A 16,537-nucleotide genomic window follows, 5' to 3' on the forward strand; every position below is an offset into this window, starting at 1 on the left:
ACACAACTATTATTGGTGGTTTCTTTTAAACACTGCAGTCTTCTGTTGCCAATTCTTTATGAGTGCAATAAGGAAATGGTAGCCCTTATAGTACTTTTTAGCGTTTTTTTTCAGCTTACAAAGTCATTCCGCTTTGAAACTATCGCCCACTCCGTAATTTACGGAGCGTCTCCTCGATATTCCGTAAACCTTCGGACAATACCGTCCTCCGCGGGGCGGGGCTGGGCGGGGCCGGGCCGGCTTGAGGCGGAGCTCCGCTCCGGGAGTGTTCAGGCCTGAGATCCATTTCACACGGGCAGCGGCTGCGGAAGGTCCCGGAGCCCAGCGCGGAGTGATGCGAACCTGTCAAAAGGGGAGCAGCAGCGCTGCGGAGCTCTGACAGGCGCTGGCTTCCGGGCGCCTCGCTCAGTTTTGGGCCTAGAATGGGTGCTCGATAGTATTGGCATTGGTTAGGAACTATGCCTTTTACAAACCACTCTTCGTTTCCGCGTCAGAAAAATGGGTGTACTAATATCGCCTTCAAAGGACCTATATATGCTGAGAAAGCACTCATTAAACCCCTGAAAGGCCGGATCTAATCCCTTAAGGTCTTTATGGTCTAGCACTGAGATTATTACCCTTTTTGATTCACAACCCCTTTGATGCTGATGGAAGCTGTGACCCTTATCCCAGTAAAATGAACATGGAGACATACAAAACGTTACTTTCCAGGGAGATTCTTGCACTCCCTGAAGCTCATGGATGCATCCCCTAAGTGTCCATGAATTTCAGGTTAATAATCCCTGCTCTAGCGAAAGAGGCACCTACTGTCAGATGCTTTTTAGATATTATCTCCTTTAATCCAAACACAGCTGCATGAGTTAGGGATTGCTGTCTTCATTTTGTGGATGGGGAGGCTGATATTCAGAGTTGAAGTTCACATGTCCTATATTATACAGCTACTGAGTAACAACTGAGACTAGGATTTTTTCTTGACTCGAGCCAATATTCTTTCGATGGTGGTATTGCCTTTTAGAGAAAAGTACTATAATAAAAGCAACAAATTACAATACATAAAAATAAAACTAGCATATAATAAGTGAAAATAACAAAATGCTACTGGATCACAGTGGGGAGGCAAACTAATTCTTTTTTTTTTTTAATCCTCACCCGAGGATATTTTTTCCATTGATTTTTAGGGAGAGTGGAAGACAGAGAGAAACATCGATGTGAGAGAAACACATCGATTGGTTGCCTCCTACAGGAACCCCAACCAGACCCTGGCCCAGGAGGAGCCTGCAACCAAGGTACATGCCCTTGACCAGAATCGAACCTGGGACCCTTCAGTCCTCAGGCTGGCGCTCTATCCACTGAGCAAAACCGGCTAGAGTGAGACAAACTAATTCTGATTGGGGAGAGGAAAGATTCTGCTTGAAGGAGATAATATTTGAGCTAACCCTGAGGAATTTTAATAGACAGAAAATTAGGGTGGGTTAGAACATAAGCACAGTGCCTGGCACATATTAAAGGCTCAATAAATGTTTGCTGAATGAACAATTTTTGTAGATAGTCTCTCTGAGTCTCTCTGATCAGTTCTGTGTTTACGGGAAGATAAATCTGGCAATGGGATGATGGGGATTGAACCCACATTGTCCTTGGCATATCAGGACAATGCTCTAACCAACTGAGCTACCCAGCCAGGGCAGAGAGCAGTGGGCCTTTAGAAAGGGAGGCCAGTTGGTGGATTCTAGTAAGAACCATGACTAGAGGGAATGAAAGGCTGATTTAGCACAGTGGTTATGGAAAGGACACTGCTGGGAGAAACACCACGGAAAGTAGAGTTGATTGGATTTTCAGAGTAAGAGAGGGAGGAATTGGAGATGACTTTGTGATTTCAAGTCTGGGTGACTGAGAGGGTGATGATACCATTAACTGAGATAGGGAACGCAGAAAGGGAAGCAGATTAAGGGGAAGATGAGGAGTTTGAAGCTAGTATTGTTCCCCCATTTCCAGAATCTACTTCTAAGTCAGACCTCCTCACCAGTCTCTACAGGGACCCAGCTCAGCCAGTAGCTAAGGATTAATATTCTGGTTTGGATTAGTCAGAGAAAAGACAGTTATATACGTGCCCACAGGAGTTAAGACTGTATTTTCTATCCAGCCAAGACAGTAGAGCTTTGACAGTAGATTCAGGGTAGCTGAGCCAAAGAAGGAGAATGGCATAGGGTGGGGAAGAGGTTCAGACCCTCCACCATATAGGATAAAATGATTTTGATGAGAAGGAGGTTGGGAATGGTGGTGGTGGTAATAAGATCCTTCCCAGGGTTTAGGTGGCCTAAGGATTCTTGAGTTTGTGACAATATTGTAAATACAGCCCACTTAACACCATTTCACAGCCGGGTGGTGTTACACCTACAGATTAGATCAACACCTAATCTCCCAGAAGATTTAGCCTGTGTCGTAGCACACTTTTGCCACACCCTCTGTAAAGCCCTGGTTTCTAAGTTTCTTTCCACCGGAAGCGATGACAGAAGGAAATGTATGGGTGGGGAGAGGTAGTTGGTGAGGGGCCCAGGTTCCTGACACAGTACACCCAGGGAACGAAGAGCAAGAGTGCCATGTTGAAGCGACCATTGCTACTCAGATTCCTCTTATTCCTGCAGCTGCCTCTGTTGGGGATGGGGCTGAACCCAACAGTCCTCAAGCCCATTGGAAATGAAGACATCACAGCTGGTGGGAAACCTGGGACTGGAAGGGGTTGGTGAGACCGGAGGCTGTGGGAAGGGGCCATACAGAAATCTGGACCCTGCCACTGGACATAACAAGGATGCAGGCAGAATTTAAGAGCACTGTGGGGAGGGGAGGGGAAGGGTTCCCTGTCTCATGGTGTTTCTTCTTCTGACCATCATTTCTTCTCTTTCCCTCTCCCACTTCATTTTCTCCCCAACCTAGAGGTTCAGTGTTTTGTATTCAATGTCGAGTATATAAATTGCACTTGGAACAGCAGCTCTGAGCCTCAGCCCACCAACCTGACTCTGCACTATTGGTATGAAAAAGAAAGAGGGGATAGCATAGGGGAGGAAGAGGAGGTGGGCTAGATGTGAGAGACTGCATGGGAACCCTGAAAGAGGGTAGCCAGCATTCCAGGCTCCCCACTATTTTCTCATGGGGTAAGTTCCTTTGGTTTACTTGTCTGTCAGGAAGAGTACAGGAAGGGAAACCCTAATGAAAACTCACTGGTGATGATAGGGAAAGGATTTGGAGGAAGGCAAAGGGTGGCAGAGGAACTGGAAGGCAGAGAACAGGAGCTTGAGATCAAGGAGGAGGCTGGGCTGTGGATGTCTGTAGTATCCAAATTTACCCCACCATTCTTCTTCCTTCCAACCCTTCTCTAGGTATAAGAACTCTGGTCATAACATCCAGGAGTGTGGCCACTATCTATACTCTTCAGAGATCACTTCTGGCTGTTGGTTGGGAAAAGAGGAAATCAATCTCTACCAAACATTCTTTGTCCAGCTCCAGGACCCACAGGAACCTAGGAGGAAGACCAAAAAGGAGCTAAGACTGCAGGATCTGGGTAATTTGCAAATGGCTCAAGAGTCCAGGGATATTGTGGGACATTGGAGTATATGGAGCGGTGTTCTTTAGCGGTGTTCTTTCACCATAAAGGTACCCGCTCAGAAAGGAAGAGGTGAGGGTTTGGGATGGGGAAGGGAGGAGGGATCAGTAGCACTACCTTCAGGATCCTGACTTGTCTAGGCCAGGGGAATGACCACACTCACACACATATCTCCAGTGATTCCCTGGGCTCCGAAGAACCTAACACTTCACAACCTGAGTGAATCCCAGATAGAACTGAGGTGGAGCAACACATACTTGGACCACTGTTTGGAGCACCTGGTGCAGTACAGGAGTGACCGGGACCACAGCTGGACTGTGAGTGACTGGGGATATGAACGTAGCAGCTAAGACCACGCAAGTGGGGATAGACTCAGTCAGCCAAACAGGAGGGCTTGATCTCAAGCTCCTGTTCTCTGCCTTCCAGTTCCTCTGCCCACCCTTTGCCTTCCTCCAAATCCTTTCCCTATTATCACCAGTGAGTTTTCATTAGGGTTTCCCTTCCTGTACTCTTTCTGACAGACAAGTAAACCAAAGGAAGCCTTTAAGGGGATCTGGAGAGAGGCATTAGATTCTAGTCAGTGAAGGGGGCAGTGTAGCTTGAATAGTCAAGAGAGGAGGGAGGGACTGGGAAGAACCAGAAGATGACGGGGGGGGGGGGAGGGACAGCAGTTTTAAAAAATATATGTTTTTATTGTTTGTTTGTTTTTTAGAGAGAGAGGAATGGAGAGGGATAGAGAGATAGAAACATCAATTGGCTGCCTCCTGCATGCTCCCTACTGGAATTCGAGCCTGCAACCAGGGCATGTGCCCTGACCAGGAATCAAACCGGTGACCTCTTGGTTCATAGGTTGACACTCAACCACTGAGCCACACCAGCTGGGAGAGGGTAGCAGTTTTAATTTTCCCTTCTTTTATAGACACCCATCTTCCCCTCACCCTCTTTCTCCCCAAGGAACAGTCAGTGGACCAAAGACGTAGCTTCTCCTTGCCTAGTGTGGATGGGCGGAAACTCTACACGTTTCGTGTTCGGAGTCGCCATAACCCACTCTGTGGAAGTGCTCAGCATTGGAGTGAATGGAGCCACCCGATCCACTGGGGCAGCCATACTTCAAAGGGTAAGATGGACCTAATGCCTCACCCTGACCCATGAGTCCAGCACCCCAACCTTTTTAGCACCACTGTCTTTTGCTCTACCTCCCTATCTGTAAGCTCCCAAATTTGGTGGTCCATCTCCCCTCACTGTTCAACCCCAACCCCCAGGAAGCAGGGTTTGTCTGTGTAGTGTTGGGTCGATGTGTTGTTAGACTAGAGGGATGGATTGAGATGGAGGCCAAGGAGTGCTCAAAGGGGAGATAGAATGTATAAACTATCCCTACAGCATTCCCAGGAAGGCTGCATAGTGAAGATGGCTTTGGGACCAGCCAAATCTTGGGTTTAAACTTGCCTCTGCCACTTACTGCCTCTTTGATTTTGGGCACATCACTAACCTCTTCCATTGTCTTTCCTTGTCTATAAAATGGAGATACTAATTGGTCCCCCCTCTCAGAAGTTGTGAGGATTAATTATACAGAAAGTGTCTAGCACAGTGCCTGGCACCTAGTTGGGGCTCCACCAATGTTGGCATGTAGGGGCGTGACAAGTATTAGGGCCCTGTTCCTCTCCTCTTCTCCATAGAATCCATAGAGCCCCCATCATTGTTTGCACTGGAAGCCGTGCTCATCCCCCTTGGCTCCATGGGATTGATTATTAGCCTCATCTGTGTGTACTGCTGGCTGGAACGGTGAGACTTCTGGAATCCCAGAAAAAAAAGGTGGGGGTGGCTGGGAATAGTAGAAGAGGCTTATTACAAGGTCTATAGAAGAAGAAGGCAGGACAGTAAGGAATGAGGGGTCACCCAAGTGGGCATGGTGATGGAAGGAAGCTGCAGGCACGGAGAACAGAGAATCTCTTTATTCCATATGGCAGAATTGGGAGAAAAGGGTAATAAAAGAGCAACACTAATGTGCTCCTGCTCCCTCTTTCTCCCCCTACCCCAGGACCATGCCCCGAATTCCTACCCTCAAGAGCCTAGAGGATCTGGTTACGGAATACCACGGGAACTTTTCGGTGAGAACATGGTGATAGGCAGACTGCAGTCTGTCAACTGCCCACTTCCTGCAGCAAGACAAAGTATGGAGGGCAGAGGGGAGGAGAGGGGGCCTTGCACTAACTGTCAGGATGTGGCCAACCAATTGGGGGATGGGGCAGATGGAGAGAGACACACAGAAGAACTGATTATAGATTGGTTGAGGCGTATGGAAACAGTGGTATTGGGAGCCCAGGAGTCTGTGTGTCCCTTCCTTAATCATAGTGGTGCATACGTGAGAGTTCCCTTGGCACAGAGCCTGGGTCTTTTACTTCCTGCTCCTAATTGACCCCTGACCTGGAGATATCTGTCTTTAGGCCTGGAGTGGTGTGTCTAAGGGACTGGCGGAGAGCCTGCAGCCAGACTACAGCGAAAGGCTCTGCCACGTCAGTGAAATTCCTCCAAAGGGCGTTGCTCTAGGGGAGGGGCCTGGGGGCTCCCCTTGCAGCCACCATAGCCCCTACGGGGCTCCCCCATGTTACACCCTGAAACCTGAGCCCTGATACCCTGACAGAACCCCAGGGTCCTGTAGCCCTAAATTGTACTAACTTCCCCTCATCCAACCAGCCTGAGCCCAATGTTCCCCCTGCCCCAACTGTGGCTGATTTCGAATTGTGTGTCCCCTATAACTGCCCCCTCATTTAATATCTCCTCTTTAAGAATTTTCCCTTTGCCCAACTGGTGTGGTTCAGTGGTTGAGCATCGACCTATGACCCAGGAGATCAAGCTTCGATTCTGGTCAGGGCACAAGCATGGATTGTGGGCTGGATCCCCAGTAGGGGACGTGCAGGAGGCAACCCATCAATGATTCTTTCTCAATATTAATGTTTTTATCCCTCTCTCCTTTCCTCTATGAAATCAATTAAAAATATATTTAAAAAGGAATTGCTCATTTGCCCTGTACATGTTTGTCATCTCCCTCGATCCAGAATTCCTCTTCCTAGAATTCTTTCTCCCTCCCAACCTCTCTCTCTCTCCATCTACCCTTCAGTTGTTCCTGAATCAATGATAAATAAAGTTTCTGTTGATAATCATCGAGACTGTGTTGTTGGGGCAGGGGACAGGGGAAACATGAGGTATAGTAAGGATGGGGACATGGTGCTGAGGGTAGGGAAAAGGAGTAGTAGACTCCTGCTGTGGAAGCAGTTGTACCACAAATTATTTAGAAAAAGCACTTTTCCAGAAACTTAACTTTTCTCTAAGGTTATCCTTCTGGGGTCCCATTTAGAGTTAGATTTACCATGTTGCCTCCATTCCCAATAAATCTTCTACAGACCTCACCCAGGTTCTTCTCCCCTTATCCTTACTCCACCTTCTGCCACACATACCACTTCTGACCTCATAATCCCTCAGGCCCCACCCTTCAGGCCCCACCCCTAGCGATGCTGGTTATCCACAACTACCAATAGCTCTCTCCTATCTTCCTGTTCTGGGCTTCCTCAGGCAATGTAATCCATCTGCCTCTCCAGTCCCCTGTCCCCTGTCCCCTGTCCCCTGTCCCTATGGATCCCCCAAGGCCTCCAGAACACCCTCCATCTTCATGACTCATCAGGCCTCTCTCTGAAGAGTGAGCTCTTGAGAGTATGTTCATCTACATCAAACATGGAGGTGAGGGGCATCATGGAGCTGGAGTCTGTGTGTAGGGCTGGGAAGGTTTGAGGGCAGTGGAGATCACAGAGACGTATAACTAGAGAAGGGTCACATGCCCCATCCCATTTCTTCTTAGATAATCAGCATTTTATTGCCAATATCAATTGTGCTGTCCACCGGTTGCTGCATTACACCCGCAATAAAGTGGGGTTGCCTAAAACAGGTGAGGAGTTTGGGAAGGGGTCTAATGGCCAAGGGTCAGAAGTAGCAGTCATCTCTAGCCTCCAAGTCCTCCTTCTGGCAAGAAGAGAGCTCCTTGAATCCCTACAGCTTCCTCCAGCCCATTTTGGATGGGATCATTGGCCCCTTTTGCCCTTACTCTACTTCCTGAGCTGCCCCAATTACCCCTCTGGCCTCCCTCCAGAAACCATTGATTTGTGTGATGAAACGGGAACAATGAAGTTGTTTTTCCTGATGAAGATCCCTGGAGACTATGCCAACAAATTCCTTACAGCTCGAAACACCTACTACATTTGTAAGGTGGCACGTGGGACACCAGGTAGAGGCTTGGGAGCATTCCCCAGAGATAGAACAAGGCCCTCAGGATGGATTGTAGAACTTGTCCTTAAAATAGGATGCCCTCAACCAGATCCAATTGACTATCTCTAATCAGCCTAAGACGGGCACTGCCTGTGACAATAGGTTAGGTTCACACATATCATACCCCCCACGTTATCCTAGGGATGGATCTGAGGGGAGGAAATAAGGTAAACCAGCTCAAGTAGTATTGAGTTCTAGGGTCCTAAAATCTTGGGCTTTGGAAGGGTGGAGACTGGGTGACAGAGACTGGGGATAGCACACTGCTGTATTCACAGGAACCCAACTTGCGAATGCCTACCTAGCTTTTGTGCCCCTCCTGAAGAATCCAGACCACACACTACTTGGTAAGAAGCATGATGAAGAAAGGAGGAACTTGGAGAGTACTGCACATAGCTGGTGATGGAGAATATAGGGTGGGACTGGTGTCATGCAGCAAGTAGGATCACAGGAAAAGGGGAATAGGGTCTAGGTCCACTTTACAAGGGATGCTTAGCTCAAACCAGGTGGAGTGTGCATGTGTCATTCACCCTTCTCCCCATTTCTCAGCCTTCTTCTCAGTATATCTCCCTATCACCACCCATCATTTCTATCTTTCCCTTCATCCTTTTCTCTTGGAGCTTAGGCACCTTCAGGTCACTCTTCAGACTAACTTTAGGCTGGGTTGCTCCAAATGATCATTTGAATGATGGGAGGGATGGTATGGGTAGGTAAGGTCTCTAGTCCTCAGAGGTAGAGGTGCCTTTTCCTGGTTTCTAGACGCCTTGCGCACACAATGTGACATGCTGGAGAAGAGCAGACTGAAAATGCTTAGACTCCAAGAAGCCAAGAAAGCCGTTAAAATTGATTCTTCTGTGAACCTTCCAGTAAGACTCCCCATATCTGGTCTGTCCCAGCACCCCCCTATCCCCACCAGCCAACAAGGCTCCTCCACCATGGTCCTCTGGAATAATTTTTTAAAAAATATATTTCTATTTATTTCAGGGAGGAAGGGAGAGGGAGAGAAACATCAATGATGGGAGAGAATCATTGATTGGCTGCTCCTGCACGCCCCCCACTGGGGACCTAGCCCACAGCCAGGGCATGTGCCCTTGACTGGGATTGAACCTGGGACCCTTCAGTCTGTAGGCCAACGCTCTATCCACTGATCCAAACCAGCTAGGGCTAAATTTCCTTTCCAAATCCCACATCGATGCCCAAGGCCTGCCTTCCACCTCTTTTGTCCTGCCTGTGGCCCTAGTTTGTACAAAATTTCCTTCTGAGAACCGAACTTTATCTGACTGACCCTTTCTTTTTCCAGTCCAAATCAGGTGACGACAAGAGTCGAAAACTCCCTCGAAAGGGTCCATTCCAAAAGACCAGGGCAGCCTTTCTCAGTAAGAAGGGAAAACAGTCTAAAAAAATAAAGTGACCAAGTGAGAGCAGAAACACTAGGTATGAAATTACTGGAATTTAATGTGAGGTTCCTTTTTTAAGAGACTCCTCCCAGTATCTGCAGGGAGGCTTAAGTATGCCCCAGGCAGCATGGAGGCTCTGAGGGTGAGCAGGAGAGGGCTGGGGTGTGCACTTGGGTGGGGGTGAGGAAAGACTTTGAAGTCTAGTACAATGAGCCTTTGAGGGACAGTGGGACAGAGGAGGGGGTGGGGTCTTTCTCAGCCAGACTACCAGAGGACACCTATCACAGCCTGTTCGGGTTAGATGGCTGACGGGCCACTTCCCTTCCCCCTCCCCCAGCCCCACCCTCTCCCCCAGCCGAAATTCCCCCACCCCCACCTCTCAGCTTCTGGACAGTCCCCAAACCATTGCTTTCCCCTCTCCCTCTCCCTTGTCTGAGGGGGGGCAACAAGGCAGCAGAAACCAGAGCTGGTCATAGTCATTTATTGAATTTATTCATTTATTGATTTGACACACTTCCCCACTCCAATCTAGCACATGATACAATCTGGGTAGGCCAGGCGCTGACACAGGAAATGATGGGAACCCACAGCAGGGGTGGGGGAGGGAACAATGCAAAGGGGACTGGGGGAGGGGCTACTTTGGGGGCTGGGGTGGAGGAGCCCCAGATGGCCTCCCTGGCAGGTGGTAGTAAACCTGATCCACATTCCCCTCCATCCCCACTCATTTCCCAGACCCTCAGCCAAGCTCCCTAGCTCCCCCTTCCCTGTTCCACCCCTCCTCCTGCCTGCCACCACACACACTTCCACATAACCCCAGTAGTCAGGCAAGGGGAAGAAGGGCAGGAACAGCTGTCAGGGGCCTTGAACAGGGAGGTCTCTGTGCCTAACTTTACCTCCCTAAATCCTTCCCTCCTTCTCTTCCCCCTCCCACCCCCTTCCCAGGCCACAAACAAATTCCAGGCCTTCAATGTACTCTCCCACTGTAGCACTAACTTACAGCGGGTCACGAGAATGTGTGGCTGCATCCCAACACCACACACTCCTAGGCACAAGGTGGTAGAATGCGGGACGGGGTGGAGTGGGGTGGGGGTGGGAGTGGGGAGCTGGCTTAGCTTTTTCCTTAGGGAAAGTCTGAGCTATTTTTGCACCAACCTTGTTCTAGACCTGGTCCACATGGGAGTGCTTCCCCTTGCTCAGTACTGCTTCCCACTGCTGCTCTCCTGCTGGTGTACCCCTTCCCCATGTTTCCCCCAGTAATGTCTGTAGTGTTTGCAACATGTCACTATGACAAAGCCTTAAGAAAAAAAAGCATTCTTCATCACTAGCACCTTGCCACTGTTAAAAAACCTCTATATTTGTGTTTATAGGTCTTTAAAGTTTATATAAAGCCTTTCTGTTATCTGCAGTCTCCCAAGGGTCATTTGGCCTGGTGAGCCACTCCAGTGCTCAGACCTTGGCCCTTCCAGGTCCCCACTACTCCCCCAATGCATAAAAACCCCAGGCTCAATCTAGCCTGGACCAGCTCAGATAAGACGCTACAAAAAATCCTGCTCCCAAAGGCAGGGGTAAGGCCACTGGTGACTTCACATTTCCAACAGCATAGCCCGCCCCTGCTACAAAACCTAGGGGGTGGGGATAGGGGGAGCCAAGGATGGCTCCCAAGAAGGCGCCTTACCCGCTAATTGGCACAGTGAGAATAAACCCCCTCCCTTTCCCTCCCCCCATAGTTCCCATATGGGGCAGCTTTATCTTTATAACTTCCTCAACACCTGTGTGAATAGACCCCACCCTAGTTCTAAAGCAGGGTCCCAAATTCCCAGCGTGGGTCCAAGGGTAAAACGTGGATATGGTCACCCCTGGCTCCACCTCTGAAGCAGGGGACAAAGCTTCCAGCAATGGCTCAGGGATCTGTGGGAAGAAGAAATGAAGGACAAGGTAAGAGGCTCATCTGAGGCATGACCACATTCCACCATCATGGTCCATACCAAGGTAAACAGAGACAGCCCATCTCCCACCACTCCTGTGCTACGTGGTAGGGGTGAGCACTGCTGAGGGGCCTGGAAGTCCCATCTACAAACTCTGTCACTCTAATAGACATCCTCCCTACAATTTCCCAGGAGCTCCACCTACCCCCTGTTCTAAGTCTCCCTCCCCCTTGCTCAGATTGTGGAAGTAGCTCAGCACCTAGGAGGAGGCATAGGTTGTGAGCAGTACCTGGCTCGAAGTTGAAGTCCAGTCCCTCTTCCCCATCCATGAGGTCACTGATGATGTTATCCATATCACACTCCAGGTTCTCCAGATACATATCAAGATCGAGATCCTGAGGCATTCTGGCTTGGCTTGTAGCTTCAGTAGAGGGTGTAAGCATAGGAGTCCCCAGGGTCTTGGGGACGGGAGCACCCACCATGACTGGAGGTGGTGCTATCATCGGAAGAGGAGGAATCAGACTACTGGGGCCTGGAGCCTCTGGGGGCTTGGGACACAGGCCAACTCCTGTGGCTACCTTACTGGAGGAAGGTATGCCCCCCAACAACAGAAGTGTGGGAGCCTGGGACAAAATGGGATCTACCTGGGTCATTAGGACATTGGCAGGGGGTGGTGGTGTATCAGAGGTGAGCAGGGCCTCCAGAGACTGGGAGCTTGAGAAGCACCCTTCTCCTGCTGACAGGGGCCCCTCTGCTGGGCTGAAGAGGGAGGTGCTGTATGTGTGTAAGGGGCCGGTAACCCCAGGATGCTGCAAAGAGAAGCCAGAGAGACTACTCCGAGATAGCAGGGAATGGGAAGATGTTATATTGAGCCCATCTAACAGCTCTAGATCTTCCTTCAGGGTGGGAGGGACACCCCCTGCATAGCTGCTGACTGAGGCTGGCATTTCCTCTCCCGCCAGCACCTCAGACTCTGGCCTCAGCGGGGAGAGCCGAGTGCTGACAGTGCTAGCGTTTGAACTGCTTCGTGGACGGAAGGTGGTCCACACATCAGCTTCCTCGCGGTTTCGAGAGCAAGGGCTGCCTGACCACTTGGCAAAGTGGCCAACAGGGCTCTTCGGAGTGGCACCTTCGGGTGGAGCTGGCAGCACAACTGGTTTCTTCTTGGGTGCCTTGCTGCGGCCCCGGAGCAGCTTGCTGCTGCTATCCATGGAGGCTGCCCTGCGGCGGGGTGCCTTGCCGCTCTTGCCCCCCTCGGGGTTCAGCATCCACCAAGAGCTCTTGCCAGTAGCCTCATTGTGAACCTTGATGAACTTGCTGTGCAGGGACAGGTTGTGGCGGATTGAGTTCTGGAGAGGGCAGAGGCAGCAGGAAAGGGGTATGAGTGGTGTATAGGGGAGGTCAGTGGCCCACAGTCCAGTCTAAATGGATGCTGGGACACAGCTGCACACGGAGACTCAAAGCTAGTCAAATACAGGGGAAGAACAGGCAAAGATAGGGGTGGGGGTTGGGGAGGAGACCACACACGGTTCCCACCCAGAAGACAAGCTGCTCAGCCTCAGCTCCAGACGTCTCTGCACAGGGGCACCAGAGACAAGCTGATTAACAACCTACTGCAGAGGGCAGGGCACCCACCCTAGAAAAGCTCAGAGCATTAAACTCCTCTCAAGTCTCTGGAGCGGGGGCGGGGGGGGGGGCTGTCTGGGGCTGGAGGGAACCAGGGAGACACACTCCTGGTTCAGCAAGAACTAGGCTCACATGGGAAAGAGCATTCCACAGCTCCACCCCTTTCCTTGAGTGCAGGCTTGGGTGGAGTTTACAGGATAGTGGCGCAACATCAGCCCAGGACTGACCCACCCTGTTCTGAGCCAGTTCTCTCAGCAGGCTAAGGGGCTGGAATCTCAGCACAGTGGGCGCTCCACTCCCCACGGGGGCATTTGGGCCCCAGCTCTCCAGAGGATTTGAAGATTCCTTGTTTCTGATTTCTCCCAATTCACACACACACACACACACCCAACTACATTTGGGCCATGCTTCTCACTGTGCTTCAAATACACAAGATACACTCCTCTCTCCTTCCCTCCTTGTCCTGGGAAAGAGCTCCCCTCTAAATTTTACTGGTTCATCCAGACCAAGCTTAAGTCTCCTCTCTTTTATAAAGTAGCTGCTTGACTTCTGCAGCTCAATTTCTTGCAGAGTATTTTAAATCTCTTCCACATAATTTTAACCAATTGTGTTCTTTACAGTTTCACAGAATTAGTCTCATAAAGTGTAAGCGCCCAGGACACAGATCATGTCATCTAGTCAGGCAGCACCCCCCAGTAGTGCCCCTCCCCTCCAGTGCCAAGCTCCCAGTACATACTCAGCCTCCTGGTACAGAATCAATTATTTCTTGCCTGATCTGTGGCCCCCAGGTGATGGCAAAGCTCCCCTTAAGGCTCTGTTGGTTGTTCAGTGCCTTGATTATTAGAAGCTATGTGTTCTTCCTTTCTCTCTCTCTGCTGATATTCCGCTAGAGATAAGTTTTTTTTTTCCTCCCCAGGATCCCAGGGAATGGAGATTGGCAGATTCTTGAGCCCCTAGAGCAGTTTATTTCTACTGGTTGCCCTAGGCTGGTTAAGCCATCCTTTTGTGCTCCCCCAACCTCCCTTCTCTTTCCCCTTACTTCTCCTCAGGAATTTGTATATTAAGATCTCCACCCTTAGGGGGATTTGACCTCCCACATGAAGCTCTTCGGTATTTAGAAACTCAGGAGAAGCCCAGAAGGGCTTGGAGCAACTAGGAGGCTGAGACTAGTGAGAAATTACTTCATGTGTTTCAGACTCCTCTAGGTAAGGAGACCCTTTGCCTGGAGAAAGATGCTTAAGTAGTTTCTTGTTCCAGGGCTATCCAGCTAAAAAACTTCTTGTCTCCCTAAGACCTTACAGTAATGCCACTTCAACTACTCTGGCTACGTTCACACTCTTAGTTCCTTCCAGAAACCACACTTGTCCATCCAAACTGGGCTCTTAGTAACTGAGTGACTTGTGGCACCATGATTTCTCATTTCAGCCTCTAACTCTGGGTCTACTGAGAAGGCCCTTTCCTTTCCCTACTACATACCCATGAGACCCAATTCTTCATCCCCTCTTCTTTAGGTCTTGGAACTAGTACATCGTATCGTACAGCTGCCTACCCAGGGAGATCAGCTCCCTAAGAGCCTATAATTCTTACCTGTTGGAAGGGGGTGACTGTTAATTGCTCCCCAAGCCACCTAAACTAAGTTTTCTTGTTCTAAGTGGGTGCCGCCCCCTGGTGGGGTGGTAGTAACCTGGGCAAGTCATCAGTTAAGCAAGTTCATGCACAAGGAGTAGGGGTGGAGGTGGGGACTGGGGACTTGAGGCCCCAGGCTCAGTGTGATTTGGCTTTGCCATCATTGCAATGAAGAGAATTTGGCAGCATGGACTAGCAGCAAGAACATATGATTTAGAGTTAGACCTGAGTTCAAGACCTTATTCTACTGATATTAGGGAATTTCCAAATCTTTCTAAACCTTAGTTTCCTAATACGTGAAATGTGGAATCTCAGAATTGTTGTGAAGATTAATAAAATAAAAAATTTAAAAACCATTTTGTAAACTAAAAGGCCTGTACAAGTGTAAATTACAAGGAGGGACTACACTCCCACAGCATAACTGACAACTCATGGTTATTTCTTCTACCCTGAAAAATGAACCTAAGGGAAAAGAAAAACAGCTGTGTAGGCTGGGTCCAAGGAGGGGAGCTCTTTATGAGCTGAGGCTGTGGTGTGGCAGTCTACCCAGAACTAGTGCCAAGGGTCTCAGCTGTCCCATTTTCTGTTCTACTCAACCCCTAGGGCCACTGCAGATCTGATCCCTCAATCTCTTATACCTAGGGGAAGACTCTTTGTACTTCCTTGTATGCTGACCTTACCACCTATGGGCGTACAAGACATTAATAGAGGTTGAAGCTCCCTGATTTTGTGATTAGAGCCCCATATTTCTCAAGACAAGTTTTCAGAGCATCTACTGAGATCTTTCCTCACAGTTTCTTCATGGAAAGCCAAAGGAATGGCTGATCTTGTGCTCTAAAGTCACAGCCCTATCTCTCTTTTTTTTCTTCATGACTCAACTCTCCCCCCAAACTTGGATAGCCCCTTACTAGGGAGAATTTCTTGGCATTACCAGGTAAACTGAGACAGGTAGCAGTTCACAGTCCTTTTTTTTCTTAGTGGGTAAGGTCAGCAACCTTACCTTATGAATACCACTTTTTTTAACCTTTTGCTAACTCCACTCCTTCTTCTTGAGTAGAGGAGTTCTAGAACAGAACCTCTACCCTGAGGTATCGGGAAGCAAGTAGGGAATCCAAGTAATCCCACAGGAATGGGAGAAAAGGTGTTGGGGTGGGAGGTGGAGACAGAGGGAAGTCTAGGTTTATGTGGAGAACCCACACAGCTCCTGCAGTACATAGGATAAAGACTTCTCTGTGGGAATAAGTGTGTGGGGCAGCCCAAGCCAACACTTGTGCTGGGAGTGTTGAGCAGTGAGCAGAGAATTCAATTTTCTCCAGGGCAAAGACAGTGTCTTATTCATTTGTGATCCTTCAGCATCAAGCTCTGAGCATGCATATACTATGTCCTAAGTAAATGTTTGTCTAGTTTACTATTGAAGATGGATCTCTGGGGTGGAGATGAGTAAAAGGGGTCCCTGAATAGCAGTAAGGAGGTAGGGGGCCCAGGGGCAGATGGTATTGGGAGGGATCAGAGTTACCTTCCATCCTGCTGAGCTGTTGCTGTCACCCTTGTCCTTGAAGTAGGGCACAGTGCGGACCATCCACTCATAGATCTGGGCGAGTGTCAGTCGCTTCTCCGGGGCACTTTCAATGGCCTGGCTGATGAGCTCTGCATATGACTGGTTTCCCCAGGCATTCCGGCGGGAGCCTCCCTTCCGAGGACCTGTGACAGCCCCCAGGATCCCGGGCTGGGGGCCCCCTGCCGGCTCTGGGAGCCGAGAGGGCAACAGGATTGGCTCTGTGCGCCCCTCCGTGTGTACCTTCTCTCCCAGACCTGGATCCACCTCGGGCGGCTTGGACGGCTGAGTAGCAAGCTCTGGTCGGGGAAGGGGCCAGGTGCAGGAGCGGGGACGGCTCTGGGGTTCGAAGTCGGGATCGAGGTCTATGATCGCGGCAGCCTCTGTGGCTGAATTCTCATTCTCTGGATCCATACGTGAGCTGGACCTCTGGTGCTCAGCGTTCAGAGAGCTGCGCAGTCCCTCACGATGCCTCCCCCCTGGGGGAGCACCAGGG

At 49.8% G+C, this 16,537-nt stretch overlaps 3 protein-coding genes across 3 annotated transcripts; 2 read left to right on the plus strand and 1 right to left on the minus strand.

The window, feature by feature from the left end:
• Window positions 1-2,597: 2,597 nt before the first annotated feature.
• IL2RG (interleukin 2 receptor subunit gamma) lies at window positions 2,598-6,464 on the plus strand. The gene is made up of 8 exons (XM_023765063.1): window positions 2,598-2,712; window positions 2,887-3,025; window positions 3,375-3,556; window positions 3,776-3,915; window positions 4,553-4,715; window positions 5,275-5,380; window positions 5,637-5,706; window positions 6,043-6,464. Exons 1-8 carry the CDS (start codon window positions 2,598-2,600, stop codon window positions 6,226-6,228), a joined length of 1,101 nt encoding a protein of 366 aa, XP_023620831.1. The 3' UTR covers window positions 6,229-6,464.
• Window positions 6,465-7,308: 844 nt separating this feature from the next.
• Window positions 7,309-9,323, plus strand: CUNHXorf65 (chromosome unknown CXorf65 homolog). Its single transcript, XM_006082977.1, has 6 exons — window positions 7,309-7,333; window positions 7,452-7,538; window positions 7,740-7,874; window positions 8,191-8,259; window positions 8,672-8,778; window positions 9,213-9,323. Exons 1-6 carry the CDS (start codon window positions 7,309-7,311, stop codon window positions 9,321-9,323), a joined length of 534 nt encoding a protein of 177 aa, XP_006083039.1.
• Window positions 9,324-9,776: 453 nt separating this feature from the next.
• On the minus strand, window positions 9,777-16,531 carry FOXO4 (forkhead box O4). The gene is made up of 3 exons (XM_006082897.2): window positions 16,003-16,531; window positions 11,524-12,583; window positions 9,777-11,217 (listed from the first exon to the last, which is right to left on the minus strand). The coding sequence occupies exons 1-3, from the start codon at window positions 16,453-16,455 to the stop codon at window positions 11,210-11,212; spliced, it is 1,521 nt and encodes a 506-aa protein (XP_006082959.1). The 5' UTR covers window positions 16,456-16,531; the 3' UTR covers window positions 9,777-11,209.
• Window positions 16,532-16,537: the final 6 nt, after the last annotated feature.

This window comes from Myotis lucifugus, unplaced genomic scaffold, assembly GCF_000147115.1.
Source record: "Myotis lucifugus unplaced genomic scaffold, Myoluc2.0 scaffold_4, whole genome shotgun sequence".
Classification (NCBI taxonomy): Eukaryota; Metazoa; Chordata; class Mammalia; order Chiroptera; family Vespertilionidae; genus Myotis; species Myotis lucifugus.